We start from the raw sequence: 14632 nt of genomic DNA on the forward strand, positions 1-14632 counted from the left end.
GCGCCAACTGAAACCGGTCCCTATCTTGGCTGAGTTTTGCCGCCATCTAGTGGCCACTTCAAGCTTCAGTTTGCACATCGCAGCGAAGAGGATGCGGGCCCACAGCTGGCTGGCCAGGACCAGCGTTCAGCAGGCCATTCTAGGGATTTCCAGGTTAGTTGTCGCTCTTGGATTGGCCCAGACCAGAAAGGCTAACATTACAGGATTACTGATTGAGGTGCTTTTCTGTACTTGGAAACACAAAGCAATGGTTTTAACCTTTGTGAGGTCACAGGCCCCTTTGAGAATCTACCTATATGCATATAATTTTTCATACAATTTCTAGAATATAGGCCTGATGCAGATGTTAGCTGGGTATAATTATAAGTCATTCTGAAGTTGTTTGAAACAGAAAGGGAAAAATGGCAAGGGCAGGTGTGAGAAAAAGGAGAAGGAATTCTACTGCTAACCGGAGGATTATAACCTTACTGTCCTCTAAAATGTGCCAAATGCCCGTGGCTCCTCAGTTGTGTTTATATATGCTGTGTATTTCCACCTTAGCTTTCCACTGTTAAAACTGGTTCCATGTTTTACATGCCTGAGTTTTTCCTGGCCCCTCCTTTTCTCCTCTGGTTTCCATCCAAAGTCCCTGGCCGACCAGCAGTAGGTTTGGGTTGAGAGTGAGAAGACTGGCTGGGATTAGGCCAGCACCTCCAATTGGCTGGATGAGTGAGCAAGTCCTGCACCTTTCCTGGGGTCCGCGTGAGGAGGAGCATCCCTTAACCTCTCTTAAGATGGAATGAGACTCTGTGTATAAGTGAAAAACATTGAAAGAGTCAGAAGTGGTATACAATTTCTGCAGTCTGCAATGTTATTCTAAAAACAAGTCCTTCTAGGATATTCCACAGGCAATTCATGCTTAAAGCAGGTGAAATAAATGTCAGCTGGACTTGCTGAAAGAGAAAGGATGTATTGTTCCAATTTCCATGGGCCTGTTGACAAGCGACATCAGTAACTATTATGAGTGCCTCCTCCTCACTACTCATAAGCAAAAAACTTTCACCTTTGGTTTCAGTAACCTCCTAACACATCACTTTTACCTCATGGGCTGTTGATACGTCACTTAAAGCTGTACTCTGGAATATTAAATAATGTTTTAATGTATAGTTTTGGAGAAGGAAGTTTTGCAAAACTCAAAACCACTACCATAAAGTAACACAATTGCAAACATTTTGGGGATGTGTTGCCATTGTGCTGTGGCTCTGGGTCTTAGCAACACTTATGGCAGCAGATCACAAACTTTGCTGTATATCCAGTCACTTGGGAGCATAGAAAAGTTCGAATACCTAGACCACAACCCTTGTTACTTAAATCAGTATCTCTGGAGTGGAACCTGAGCAGAGAATTTTTTTAAACCTCTCCAGGACAGCCAAGTTGGGTAACCACTAACTTAGTGGAGGAGTTGAGAATGTTCAGCTCAAGAGCTGAGGCTGCCTTTGCACCATTCCCTTTTGCCTCTGGGTGACTGCTCTGATCAACGAAATTATCGACACTTGCAGGCACTGTGGTGCTCGCAGAGAACAAAGGCCATGAAAAGTGCAAGATGGGAAATGGTTAAGAGACTTACAGTGTAATCTAGGCTTGAAAGATATGGGTGGGAGACCCTGTGGGAGATCCCACAAGTGCCAAGGCAAGGGTCTGAAGCCTCGGCCTGTTCCCACATGAATACAGAATTAGAAAAGAATTAGAGATACAGTTACATACTTATTCCTATATATAACCATGAAAAATCACATAGTTCTTCATATGTAATCACAGAAATATATATACTCAGTATAAGCTTTTAATCTTACTAATGACTATCGGGTTATGAAGCATGGAACTGAGGTGACATTGTAAACAAAGTGATCCTAAGGCAAGATGCTCTAAGCCCTCTGTCACGCCGCATAAGGGCTGCTGGAGGGCGCCTCGGCTGTGCGGCAGGCGCTGGGAAAGCGCCCGCTGTTTAGCCAGCTAGAGAAGGAGATGTCCAAAACGTCCGAGACATCTCCTTCCTCAGGGAGTTAGGAGACAACTCCGCTTCTCCAAGCTCTTGTGGTAGGCCTGATGGCTGTCGGGGAGGCCAGCAGACATCCAGGGGCTTAACTGTCCCTATGTAATGCTGGGCCTCAGTGGTCACGTTCCAGATCTACTTTCATGCTCCGCTTCTGCACCTGGTCCCTCCCTTTCTTAAAAGATAAAATCAGTAATAGCAACATAAATCTTAATGTCTTTGTCCTTTCTTGACAAGTATGAGAAAAGTGCTGACACATGAGGTTTTCTCCTCGCCTCGGCTACTTGAAAGACCTGGGCCCCTGTCTCCAAGACACGTGATTTACCTGACCCTATCACTGACCACCATTACCTCACCCTACCTTCCCTGCCCCCTGCGTTGTACTCAATAAAAGTCAGAGTGTCCAGGCACTCGGGGCCACTGCCAGTCTCTGCGCTTTGGTTGGCAGTGGATCTCTGGGCCTAAATTCTGTTTTCTCTATCTCTGTGTCTTGTGTCTTTTGTTTTTACAGTTTCTCATCTCCGCACCTATAGAGAGGAGCTCACAGCTCTGCTCTGATGAATGGCATTAGGATCCTCATAAAAGGGCTTGAGGGGGTGGGTTCCCCTTCTTTTGCTCTTTCATCATGTGATGTCACAGCACTCCTCCCTTTTGCCCTTCTATCCCTTTCTGCCATGTGAGGCCACTGAGAGAGCATCATCTACAAGGAATGAGCTTTCACCAGACACTAATCCTGTCAGCACCTTGGTCTTGGACTTGCCAGCCTCCAGAACTGTAATAAATAAATATTCTGTATAAATTGTCCAGTCTCAGGTATTTAGTTACAGCAGCACTAGTGGACTCAGACAGTAGGTATAGTCCATTTGTCTGGCTCTATTGCGTGCCCACCTCAGATGACTGGTCATAAATTGAAAGTGAGTCCAGGCAGCTCAAGAGTGATTTTCTCCAGTGATGTTCAGCTGTCCAGGCACAGGCACCAAGAAGGTAGATTATTGGGTTTAAACAGGGTTAGGGGTTATGATGAGGAGAAATGACCAGAGAAGTTAAGGGTGCATGTTCAGTAGCAGATTTAATGCTAGTTATGAATCTGTGGTAAGGAGGACTAATGGGGTAACTGATAGTGAAAAAATGGTGAGACAGTGGAATGCTGGCTCACTGAGGTCATGTAAGAGAGCTGCTGGAGTGGGTGAGCTGGGCACATTGGATGTGGTGGGCATAGAGTGGGAAGTCTGAAAGTGAGATTTCAGAGGTGGTACAATTATAGCGGGTGATGTGGTTTATTTATGACTATGAGTGGCTGAGCTGGTTGGAGGAAGTATTATCTAACAACTCTCTACAAGAGGCAGAACTACTGGCCCCATTTTTCAGATGAGAAAACTGAGACACAGAGACATTAAACTGACTTGCCCAAAGTCAAAGAAATGAGAAAAGACTGAGCTGGAAATCAAACCCAGGCTCATCTGCCTTCAAGGGCCTCATTCTCAAAGACTTCCTACCACATTCAGATATGGCTTCCTAATTAAGTCAAGTGTCTTTCTTTTGTTTCTCTTTCAGGAAATGCTTTTTATCTGGAATCTTACTTTTTATCTGTGAAGACACAAAGTTGACTACATTATCAATCACTTTCATTACCAAGCTGGGCATTTAAGGCCACAGAAGGATGAGACTGGGATAATTTTGTGCTCACCAGAAAACTGGTTAAATCCAGGGTTTCCTGGGGAGAAATAATGAAAACAGACCATATTTATTGGTGGAAATGCAGCTGCATTGTCTGCGGGCACTCTCTATTGGCTCTAAATCAGAATAACAATGTGGGATTAGAAGCTTGATTTGTGGCTTTTTGGAAGGAGCATATAGACTTGAATGAACATGTAAAAAACTTGCCCCTGGAGATATATAGGGGCTATTGCTCAAATGAGCCAAGAAAAGCTTTTCTTACAGAACAAACTCTGTGTCAGCTTTTTAAATGTCACAGTCACAGTCACACTGCTTATGTCTAACTCCCTTCAGTGGGACAGCCCCACTTCCTCAGAGTGTCTCCAGTGAGACGGTTAGAATCTTAATCTTTTTCATCGTCTTTCATTCTGAGCCTCGTAAACTGTCCAGCACATAGTAAGTGTCCAATAAATATGTGTCAATTAGAATAGAAAGAAAACTGAGTAAAACAGAACAATCCCACGAAAGGAAGAGGGACTAACCGTACCTAGGTAATTCAGGAAGCCTTCCCAGGAGATGGGTGGTGGCCATGGTAATGGGCAGGGAGGGGTAGAGTTGAAAGAGAAAAAAAAAAATCCAGAAAGCCCATATATAAGACCCACAGGGTAGGAATTTTTGTGTGATCCTAGAAAGAAGTACCTTGCAATACACTGACAGATGTGGCTCCTAATCTTTCTGGAGAAAAGGTGAGCAAGAATAAAAGATTTCATAAAACCAGATGGAGGAAGCTAGCATGACAGTTTCAATGAGGCTGAAAAAATGAATTTGGAAGGACTTCTAACCACGAGTACTAAAAAGAAAGAGTAATGACTTAAAGATATTTTCTCCTAAATCAATTTTTACCATACATTGTGTGGCTTCTCAGGAAATTCAATTCAAGAAATATACAGAGCACCTATCAAAATTACAGCTTTGTTTTCCCAAGCCTAGAGAACTGATTCTTGGGTGACTTTCCTGGTTTTTACACTGAGTTCTATGTCCCAGGAACCCCCCGAGTCCCTGACAAACCAGGCCAGCTGTCGCTCTTCCTGGGAAGGAGAATGAGGAATGCTCAGAAAAAGATCAGTGCGAAGATCAAGCTCAAACAGGTTGGTCTCAAGACGGAGCACAAGGGCTGGGCTGAGAATGGACTGGAGGTGACAACTCTGTATCTGCTATCATCCTAACTCTGAGTTGTCTGCATGAGAAGATTCCTCACCCACTAGCAAAGTGGATTTCTGGCTTCCATGAATGACCAGGTGCATGGAATCAAATGCAGAATGACAGTCAAAGAGGAAGAATGCATGCACAAGAGTCCTTGGGTACCAACAGCAGAATTGAGGACAAGAAAAACGGGAGCCTCATTTTGAAGGTCCTGCTCTTCCCCCACAATTATATCTACAAATAATGATCTGAAAGAGAATGTTAGGCCGAGTACAGGACTCTTACAGCAAATAGGAAACACTGCTCTGCCACTGCTGTAACCCACATGTAAGTGATCACAAGCAGGTAAACACTGAGCCCCTGAAGCCCAAACCAACAACTTCTAACCTCGCTTCAGCAGCCAGAGATACACATGACAGTAGGAAAGGGTCGGCAGCTCTAGAGGAGGAAGCACTAAGTCATGGAGGAGAGTCTTCCATGAAGCAAACAACCCACAGTCATTCTTTGCCTACCAAAAGCAAGGAAAGTTTAAGGAACTGCTCCTGCCATAGCACAGAGACGATGACATTTCTACAGCAGGAAACTTACCAGAAACCATCGTTATCCTTATTAGAAAGTCACAACTCAGGCCTTTTACTGATTTGGAAAAGAACTGGCAAAAACAGGCAAACAAAACAAAGCAAAAAGGAAGAAAACAAGAATAGCCGTGCAGACAAAATTGATACAATTCATGCAAATTGAAAAGGAAGTGAATATATGGCATTTGGAAGCATAAAGGGCAAGAAACAGAACATGACGAGTCAACTGCAGACCAGCATGTGTGCTGTGAGCCAGGGACAGACACCGGGCAGGAAAGGAGATGTGCAGATGTTGTAAAAACCGTATGTCTAGAGAAAAGAAAGAAGAACTAAACTTAACCAAGACAAACAAAACCCTGGCACTGCTGACTGTGGTTTTCACCAACAATTTGAGTCAAAGGAGTTGATATCAGACCTCCGCTGTAGCTAATGTCCATGACAATAATGATAATTACTAGTGTTTATGAATACCAGATCTTATGCTAAAGTTTGACATAGATCATCTTTTATTCTCACAACAACTTCATGAGTTAGCACTAGGATTGCACTTATATTACAGATGGAAAACCTAAGGACCAACGTCACACAGTGACCAACTGGTGATACTGGGATTCAAATTCAAGCCATCTGGCCCCAGAGCCAGCTTTTCTTTTCTTTCTCTTCGTTTGTTTGTTTCTTTCTTTCTTTTTCTTTCTTTTCTTTCCTTTCTTTCTTTCTTCCTTTCTTTCTTTCTCTTTCTTTCTTCCTTCCTTCCCTCCTTCCTTCCTTCCTTTCCTTCTTTCTTTCTTTCTTTCTTCTTTGTTTTTCTTTCTTTTTTTTTCTCTCTCTCTCTCTTTCTTTCTTTCAACATGAAGCCTTGCTCTGTTGCCAGGCTGGAGTGCACTGGCACGATCTCTGCTCACTGTAACTTCTGCCTCCTGGGTTCAAGCGGTTCTTTTGCCTCAGCCTCCCAAGTAGCTGGGACTACAGGTTCATACCACCACACCCAGCTAATTTTTGTATTTTTAGCAGAGATGGGGTTTCACCATGTTGGCCAGGATATACGATAGCTGGCTCATTCCATTATGGTTAGTTTATACTTTGTCAGAAAATTCTTTTTGTAAATTTTACAAAATTATTTAAAAATATTAAAAAGTACTCACATCAGACTCAGGAACTTTATATCGTACCACTTCCTCTTTCATTTTGAAACTCCAAACCAACAAGGAAGCTAATGGTTCAGCAGCCATAGTCCAGAATTCCAGCAGTGGGTATTGCCAGCCCCATCCAGAGCTGAGATCCATGTGTGCATGTTTTGCAGGTGGATGAGTGGTACAGGAAGGAAAGGAGAGAGTGCAGTAGCTCTCACCTTAGTCAGTCACAGCTCAAGGAGAATAGATGGTGGAAGCAAAGTTGAGCACTTTCTTTAGAAAGATGAAAGGGTGGTGAGGGGCACTCGCAGCATGAGAGGCACAGCAGGGCAATGCTGCTTAAGTACCTATCACACACAGGTGAGCAAATACATGTTTTATGGTGAGTGAATCAATGAGTGAATGAAATTAAATGGCCGGTCTGAATGTACTGAAGATTTCATAATTTTATATAACTCCAGGGAAGGAATATGTGTGATCATAGAATTGCATTTTACTTTATGAACTAAAGGAAATAACTTTCAGCATTTTAATGTTCCTTGAACTCTTCTTAGATAAATTGTAATGTTCAGTCACCACTAAAAACTATGAAATCTGAAGCTGAGTGTGGTGGCTCATGCTTGTAATCCCAGCACTTTGGGAGGATGAGGCAGGAGGGCTGCTTGAGCCCAGGAGTTCGAGACCAGCCTGGGCAACATAGTGACACCCACATCCATCTGTATTTTTTAAAAATAAAATTTTTAAAAAGTATGGAAATGATTTGCAATGAACATATAAACTCTTTATCAAATACAAAGACTAAAAGTGTGTTAATTGAATGGGTGTTAGAAGTTGTGACTGAGCTTCAAATTTAGCTCAGCTTTCTGGCAGCCAAGACAGTGGAAAACACAGTAAGTTGCACTCCTGTCTTACTAGAAAGGAGGAAGCACTGCAGTCCCTCAAAGAAGACAAAGTTATTTTCTGAGCACTGAATTCCCAAGTAACTTTCTCACATAAAGGTATACATAGAAGTCACTGGCATTGTCCATTCTTCATTCTCATTTTTTTCCAGTGCAATTAGGAGCAGATTTCATGAAATCATTACTTGCAGGAAAGATATAAACTGAGGATGTACCATTAAAGGACAACTCAGTAAGCCCTATTCTATGAGGGTTGCAAGATAATGTAGTCCAAGTACAGCCTCTAGTCTGATCTGGGGTTGGAAATGAGACTTTCTACAAAGAAATGAAACAGATGTTTGCTGAGCACCTAACATAGGTCATATGCATGAAATATTTTCTTCCTCTCAGCATATGTGTTACTAGTCTCATCTGTAGAAGCTTAGCAACTTGCCCCAGATTCACTGCTGTTTAGAGCAGAGTCCCAAGCTCATGCACACTTTCCTATACCACACCTCCACTGCTCTTTCCCATTTTTATCAAGAAGAGTCAATGGACAATTTAGCTCCTTTCTTCAGGCAATCTAAGGTTATTTTCCCCAGTGAGGGCCTACAGTGCTGGTGTTACATACTTTATTAAGAACAATTCATTTTGTTCAAAAGCCAAGGGATCAGTTGGTTGTGGGGTTGACTCATATCTGCATGTGCAGAAATGTTCATGTCTCTTATCTCAAAGGAAGTCCATAGTGTTGAGAACTGTAAACTTCTCTGTTTAAATGACCTGGGAAAGGATTACTATACTTTCTCTCCAGTGATCAGAAGACCTAGAGACTCCCCATGGACAAGATGTTTACACTGTGACCAAAGTTTGAGTAGGAACTGGGTGGTGGTAAGGGAGGCCCAGGCGGAGAGAGGGCTCCAGGCTGATGAGAAAGAGCTGGAAGCTGCAGAAGGGAGGACGTGGCTGAAGTCTCCACTGTGCATCAGGTGAAGGGGAGGCGGCAAGAGAGAGGTGGGCAGGTAAGCAGGGCCAGATCATAAAGACTTCCCATTTAATTCCATCATGCAGAGGAGCTATACATAGTACAAAGCCTTCTGCTTCTCCAAAAAAGTAGACACAATGTGCAGGAAAATCACTGAGAAAGATGTGGGGCCCACTGGAGAACATCTGCACCTGTATCTTAAAGAAGTTGAATGGCAGTGATGGGAACAGGGGTGGCAGGGCCAGAATTCCTCTTAGGTACTATCTGGGGCTCCCATAGCTGCTCTCATCACAGCACCTCTCTCACTGCTTTGCAGTTTTATCTCCCTGTCTCTGCCCCCACTGAACTGTATGCCCAGCAGGACCATCTTCATATTTGGCTGCCAGACCTATAATTTTTTTTTTTTTTTTTTTTTTTTTTTTTGCAAAATGACTTTTGGTTTTTAAACAAGCTTTCAAGGAGAAAAAGGATGATGAGTAAAGCATAACACAAGAAATGTAAATTATTTAATCTCCTTGTAAGTTTTATATCTCAGTTCCTGCCTGCGGACTCTATAAAATTTCCATGCCATCCTCTGTGACAGAATCCCCACAATCTGCCTGGGCCTCGCTGTGGCTCTCCCTGGCTCCTCCCAGGTACTATTAGGCCTCAATTGCTGTGGTCACAACTGGGACTTTCTTCTGCTCTGTACTCTTGTGTATTTTAACACAAGCTCAGACCACTCAACCAGGGTGCACCCTCATACAAGCTTCTTTCCTCAAGCTGCCCTGTGTGTGATAGGACCACTGTCATCAACTTGTTTCTCTCAACTGGTCCTAGCATCTTTCCAGCGCCCCCATAGTGGGCCTTACTCAAAAGGACTACACAGCTGGCAGAGTCTGCATAGAATTCTCCTATTGGATGCTATGTGAAGATGGTTCATAATTGTGAGTTGTGAGACAGGGCAGCACTACCACTACCAAAGTGACTTATAGTGATGTATACCCATGCCAGGGCCACAGGGCATTTTAACCTAGGCCTAGTTTTAGACACACAGGCACCAAGAACCTCCGAGCTAGACCCTGCCAGTCCAAGTGCCCAGTCTCAGACAAAGAACAAAATCTAAGTTGACCTTGTCTAGCACGTACAGGGAGAATTTTGTGCATGAGTGGGTAGAAGACCAGGTCCTATCTTCCCATCACCTCTTAAGTTGGTCCCCACTCTGCTGCTGCTGCAGAAATTCCAGAGGTTATATCAGTCCTTTTTCCCCAAAATGGCCAGAAGTCTGTTGGCCTGGCTAGCAGGAAACATGCATTTTGTGGAGATAATTTAATTTATGCCTAAATATTAAGTCAATAGCAACATATGGGCAGACATTTTTACTTAAACAAGCAATAACAATGTAACCTCTACATAAAAACAGAGTGAGCCCTGGAAGGAGCAGCTCCCTTGTGTAGCTACTCACTCTCTAAGAGAGGCATGTTCGTATTCTCTTTTTGAGACGAAGTCTTGTTCTGTTGCCCAGGCTGGAGTGCAGTGGCATGATCTCGGCTTACTACAACCTCCACCTCCTGGGGTTCAAGAATTCTTCTTCCTCAGCCTCCAAAGTAGCTGGGATTACAGGTGCCCGCCACCAACCCTGGCTAATTTTTTTTGTTTTTGTATTATTAGTAGAGACTCTACCTATATATGTGGGGAACCTTTATCTATCAGGGACTAGGAGCCACTCATGGAAAGCAAAGACTTTGGACACAGCAAACAGACTACATTCAGTCTATAGCCCAGGCTGGTCTGGTTAGCACATGGTAAGTTTGGTAATGAATTGTAAAGAAAGCTCTCACAGCTGAACATCAAACAAGCACAGATCAATTCACCATGGGCCATATGGCTTCAGGATTCCCCAACATGGGGAACCAGCATTTCAGTGTTCAAATAAGGTACAAAATGTGCTCATGTAGGCTGGCCTGGTCATTGGGAAGCCATGTAGCTTTTTCAAGAAAGCCTTGTAACTTGAGACTCAAGGTCCAGAAAGTCTGGACCTGTCCTCCACTGATGACAATTCAGTTAAAAAGATACATAAATTAAAGAGCAAAATATTTGAGAGTCCTTCCCCTCGCTCTCAGAGACTTTCACTTTCACTCCAGCTCACAAGATTTTAGGGAAACTGGAAGCATAGCTCATCAAAAAAAAGCTAGAGCCCCCTTCCTGGGCCACATTCTGGGTCAGTGTCTTGCTGTTTCACCAAGTGCCCATTCTAGTGTCTTTCCTAAGCTATGGCCTGGCTCTCTGAGGACAGATCTCAATAAAAGCTCCCAAAAAATTGAGCTAGAGAGTGAATCTTGGGTTAATATTTGGGTTCTATTCCCAAGTGACCTTATAATCCACTCTTTTGGTTATCATCTACTCCAAAAGTTCTCAGTTCGAGAAGATAACACCCTCATCCCCATCCCCAAGGAACACTTGGCTATGCCAAGTGTTTTATTTGTCACAACTGGTAGTGGTAGGGGGGTGTTACCACCATGCAGTGGGTAGAGGCCAAGGATTCTGCTAAACATCCTACCATGAGCAGGACAGACCCCACAACAAAAAACTATCCAACCCAAAACATTAATGGTATCTAGGTTGAGAAAACGTTAAAAACACAGATTGTCAACTTCCCTGACATAACTCCCAGTTGGAAAGAGCCCAATAGAGGTAAGTGTCTCTCATATATTGGTAAGCCAGTTCCTGCAGTTACACCTGGACACAGGAAGCTGAAGAGGGGACTGGAAGTCCTGTGATTGAGTCAAGTAATCTCCTCCATCAGAGGACTTGGCTTATGATGCAAATTCTAGTTTACATGACACTTACAAATGCATTCTACTGTAGTCCCATCCTTCAGGATGACAAACTTGTAGGCAGCATGGATAATGACAAGCATTCTTCTGTATTTCATTATGTCCTTATTATTATTTTTTCATTAAGTAATACTCAATAACATCATCAGCTTGTAGTTAAACATTCATTCAGCCAACAGATATTTATTGTGTGCCCAGTTAAGTCCAAGTCCTATGCTCTGTATTAGCTGGGTGATAACTGTCTGAGGCTAGTGAACATAGACCACAGTACCTATGGCAGGAGTTCCTCATCAGGTGGGGATGGAAGTTGGGGTACTTGTTGAAATGCAGGATCCTGGGCCTTCCTCCAGAGATTCTGATTTTAGAAGGATGGTGCCCAGAAATCTGCATTTTTAGCGAGCACTTGATGTGAGTCTGATGTAGGTTATCCATGGGAACACGCTTTAAGAAACATTGGTAAAAATCATGAAATTCACCCAATCAAATCCTAGACCTGAATATATGCAGTCGTGAGCTCTACTGTGGTAATTTCCTATATCTGTTAAAAAAAAAATCATTTAACTATGAATTATCTCAACTTTTTTTTTGTTTTTTTTTTTAAACCAAAGGAGATTAAGACCTTAATAACCTGTGTTCCAACACAGGTGGAAAGAGGGCAGAATTACTTAATTTATGTAGAAGCAGGACACTTTCAAAGGAACAGAACCATAGAATTTGTATGACATAAATTGAGCATTAGCCAAGTGCATATACATCAGTGATAGGAGGAAAATCTCTTGCTTATGTAAGAGGTATGAACACTATCTTTTCTCTGAACTGATCTCAGCATACAATCATTCATAGCTTGATTAGGGAATGCTAATCTCCCCTGGTTATCAAGATAAATGACTTTTCTGATTATTCTGTTTTCTTTCCAATCCTTTCTCAGATCTACATCATTAATGCTCTGCTTGTGACTTTTCAATGCAGCACTTATTTTAGTAGCACACTTAACCCCATTAGAGGTTAAAATTTAAATAAACCTTGTTTCAAGCAAAATTTCTCCAAGCTGTTAGAAACACCTTAATATTTATCTATGTCTAATATCAAGGACGTTATATCCTTGATATTAGACAATAATATGGGCAAGATACATAAATGTAGGCAATAGTTTTTAGCCCAATTGCTCTGCCATGAATTACTGTGACCAATTTAATAATAGAAGAAATCTATATAAAGAACTTCCTAACAAATATATAGATTAAACTTAATATATCACCATCATCATTAGAAGGAAAGGGTATGGATTACGGGTCAGACTATCTCAGAAAATATGCCAGTCTCCCTTAAAATAATAAAAAATATATCTCTTTTCCAACTCATCTAAGAATACCCTCCCATTCTTTCCCTTACATTATATCTTTATTATGTAAGGTCTTTATTATCCTTTAATACTTTTAATGCTAAAAACTCACAATTCTGTTTGTGATCTGTAGCCTTAAATCATCCAAAGTACCCCAGGTCATGCACACCAAGGAGTTCCATCCCACTGTTTTGTCCAAATGAAAGAGAACCTCCTCCCAGCATTTTAGAACCTGGAGCTGGCATGCCAAGTTAAATGCAAATGGTCCCTCAAACTCAGATTTGCTGTGAGATCCATTTTTAAGTAGACTATGCTTCCTGCAGACCAACATGCAAATGGTGCTCGAGGTAAACGTAAGAATCACAGAAGCAACGAAAAGACACCAGCCGTACCTATTTTCGCAGCCTCCACCTTCAGGTTGAAATCCCAGGTCCTTGGCAATTTTAGGGACATTTTGCTTCCAGTTTAGGTGAGTAGCTAGTGAAGCGGTGAGTCTGTCACAGTTTGCGTCCTTCTTGCCTTTTTGCTCTTTCCCTCTGTTTTTGTGTCTGTTTTTGTTCCTCCTTATGATTGCTTCACAGGCAATCTTAGGCTTGAGGTTGATTTGCCAACATTTCTCCTCGTTTCTCTTAGATGAAAGGTCCATCCATCTGTCACTTAAGGATGGCACCCAAACTCCCCCAGCCTGCACCCTTAGGCCCACAGTGGCTGGCACCCTGCTTTTCTAGCTTTCAGTTTTACCAGAAATGCTCCAGTTGACACTTCCCTCTGCGTCATGGGAAGCAAAGCTCCTTTTCGAAAGAATCTCAGGCCTCACTGAGTTGAGGTCGTGATAAACAACTGCTGCCTCTTGGGGTTTTTTTTTTAACTGTCTGCTTCCTTGCATTGGAGGAAGTGGGTGGCTCTTCAGTGAGTGAGGATGATACATTATGAGCACTCTGTTTTGAGAAAATAGTTTTTGGAAATGCTTGAAAAACCAGAATGGGTGCTTCTGTTATAAAAGGCTATAGTTTTAATTAAAAGAAAATGTCCAGACTCCCATCATACACCTCAACTCTAAGCTCTCCTCTTCCTCACCTAATGGATCAAGCAACTAAAAATGGTCAGAAAAACAACCAGCATTCCCCCAAAGTTATCTTCTTTTACATTCTTCCTGCTGTAAAGACCATGTCCCAAGCTCTCCAGCTGCCCAGGATGAAGTTTGCAAGTGATCTCAGCCTGATGTAGGGAGGGTTTTGATGTATTTGTTTTAATGAATCAACTTCAGCTAGGTAGACCCACTCACATACAGTAAGCATTCTTTGGCGTTGCACACAGGGCATGGGCTTTAGAATCAGAGTGTGTGGGCTGTATACAGGGTGTGGGCTTCCATTTGCTAGCTCTTCAACTTTTAACAAGCAACTGAATCTTTCGAGGCCTTAATGTCCTCATCAGTAAAATGGGGTTGATAATAACCACAACTCAAAGGGTTTTTGCTACATAATCTAGTGCAGAGCTTGACACAGAGTGGTTGCACCACAAACATTAATTCAACCTTTATTCTATTCTATTTAGTTCAGCCCCGTGACAAGTTTTCATATGTTTAACTGAATCAGCCTAACCTAGTGATTAAGTATTTGGGCCCTGGAAACAAATCACTGGTAGTCAAATCCTGGCTTTCTTGCTGTGAGACTATGGACAAGTTTCATGACCACTTTGTGCTTCAATTCTTATCTGTAGGTGAGGTAAATAATAGCACTTACTTCATAGGCTGTTGTGAGACTTTATTAGAAAAGCCAGTACAAAGTGCTCAGAACAGTCACTGCTAGACAGCATCTGAGCCGCACACCTTGCTCCGTTTATTCTCCAACTCTCCTAGATGACTCTGTCATACTTTCTTCCTCACCTCCCACTTGTTTACTCTTGCTGATGACCTTGGCTTCCTGTTTCATTGAGAAAATTGATGTAACTGGGAAAGAATGTCCCTAAGCTTCCCTCACTCTACCTGCTCACCTAGCTGCATGCGAGCTGTACTC

At 42.5% G+C, this 14632-nt stretch overlaps 1 protein-coding gene across 3 annotated transcripts in view; it reads right to left on the bottom strand.

Moving 5' to 3' along the window:
* Nucleotides 1–13474, bottom strand: part of ARHGAP25 (Rho GTPase activating protein 25) — an 86526-nt gene extending 73052 nt beyond the window's left edge. For all 3 annotated transcript variants that reach the window (XM_032291888.1, XM_032291887.1, XM_032291886.1), the window contains exon 1: nt 13010–13474. In XM_032291888.1, coding sequence (XP_032147779.1) covers nt 13010–13070 — 61 coding nt within the window. In that variant the 5' untranslated portion in view covers nt 13071–13474. The remainder of the gene's footprint in view (nt 1–13009) is intronic.
* Nucleotides 13475–14632: the final 1158 nt, after the last annotated feature.

Source organism: Sapajus apella, unplaced genomic scaffold, assembly GCF_009761245.1.
Source record: "Sapajus apella isolate SASKATOON/1434 unplaced genomic scaffold, GSC_monkey_1.0 scaffold26, whole genome shotgun sequence".
Lineage (NCBI taxonomy): Eukaryota > Metazoa > Chordata > Mammalia > Primates > Cebidae > Sapajus > Sapajus apella.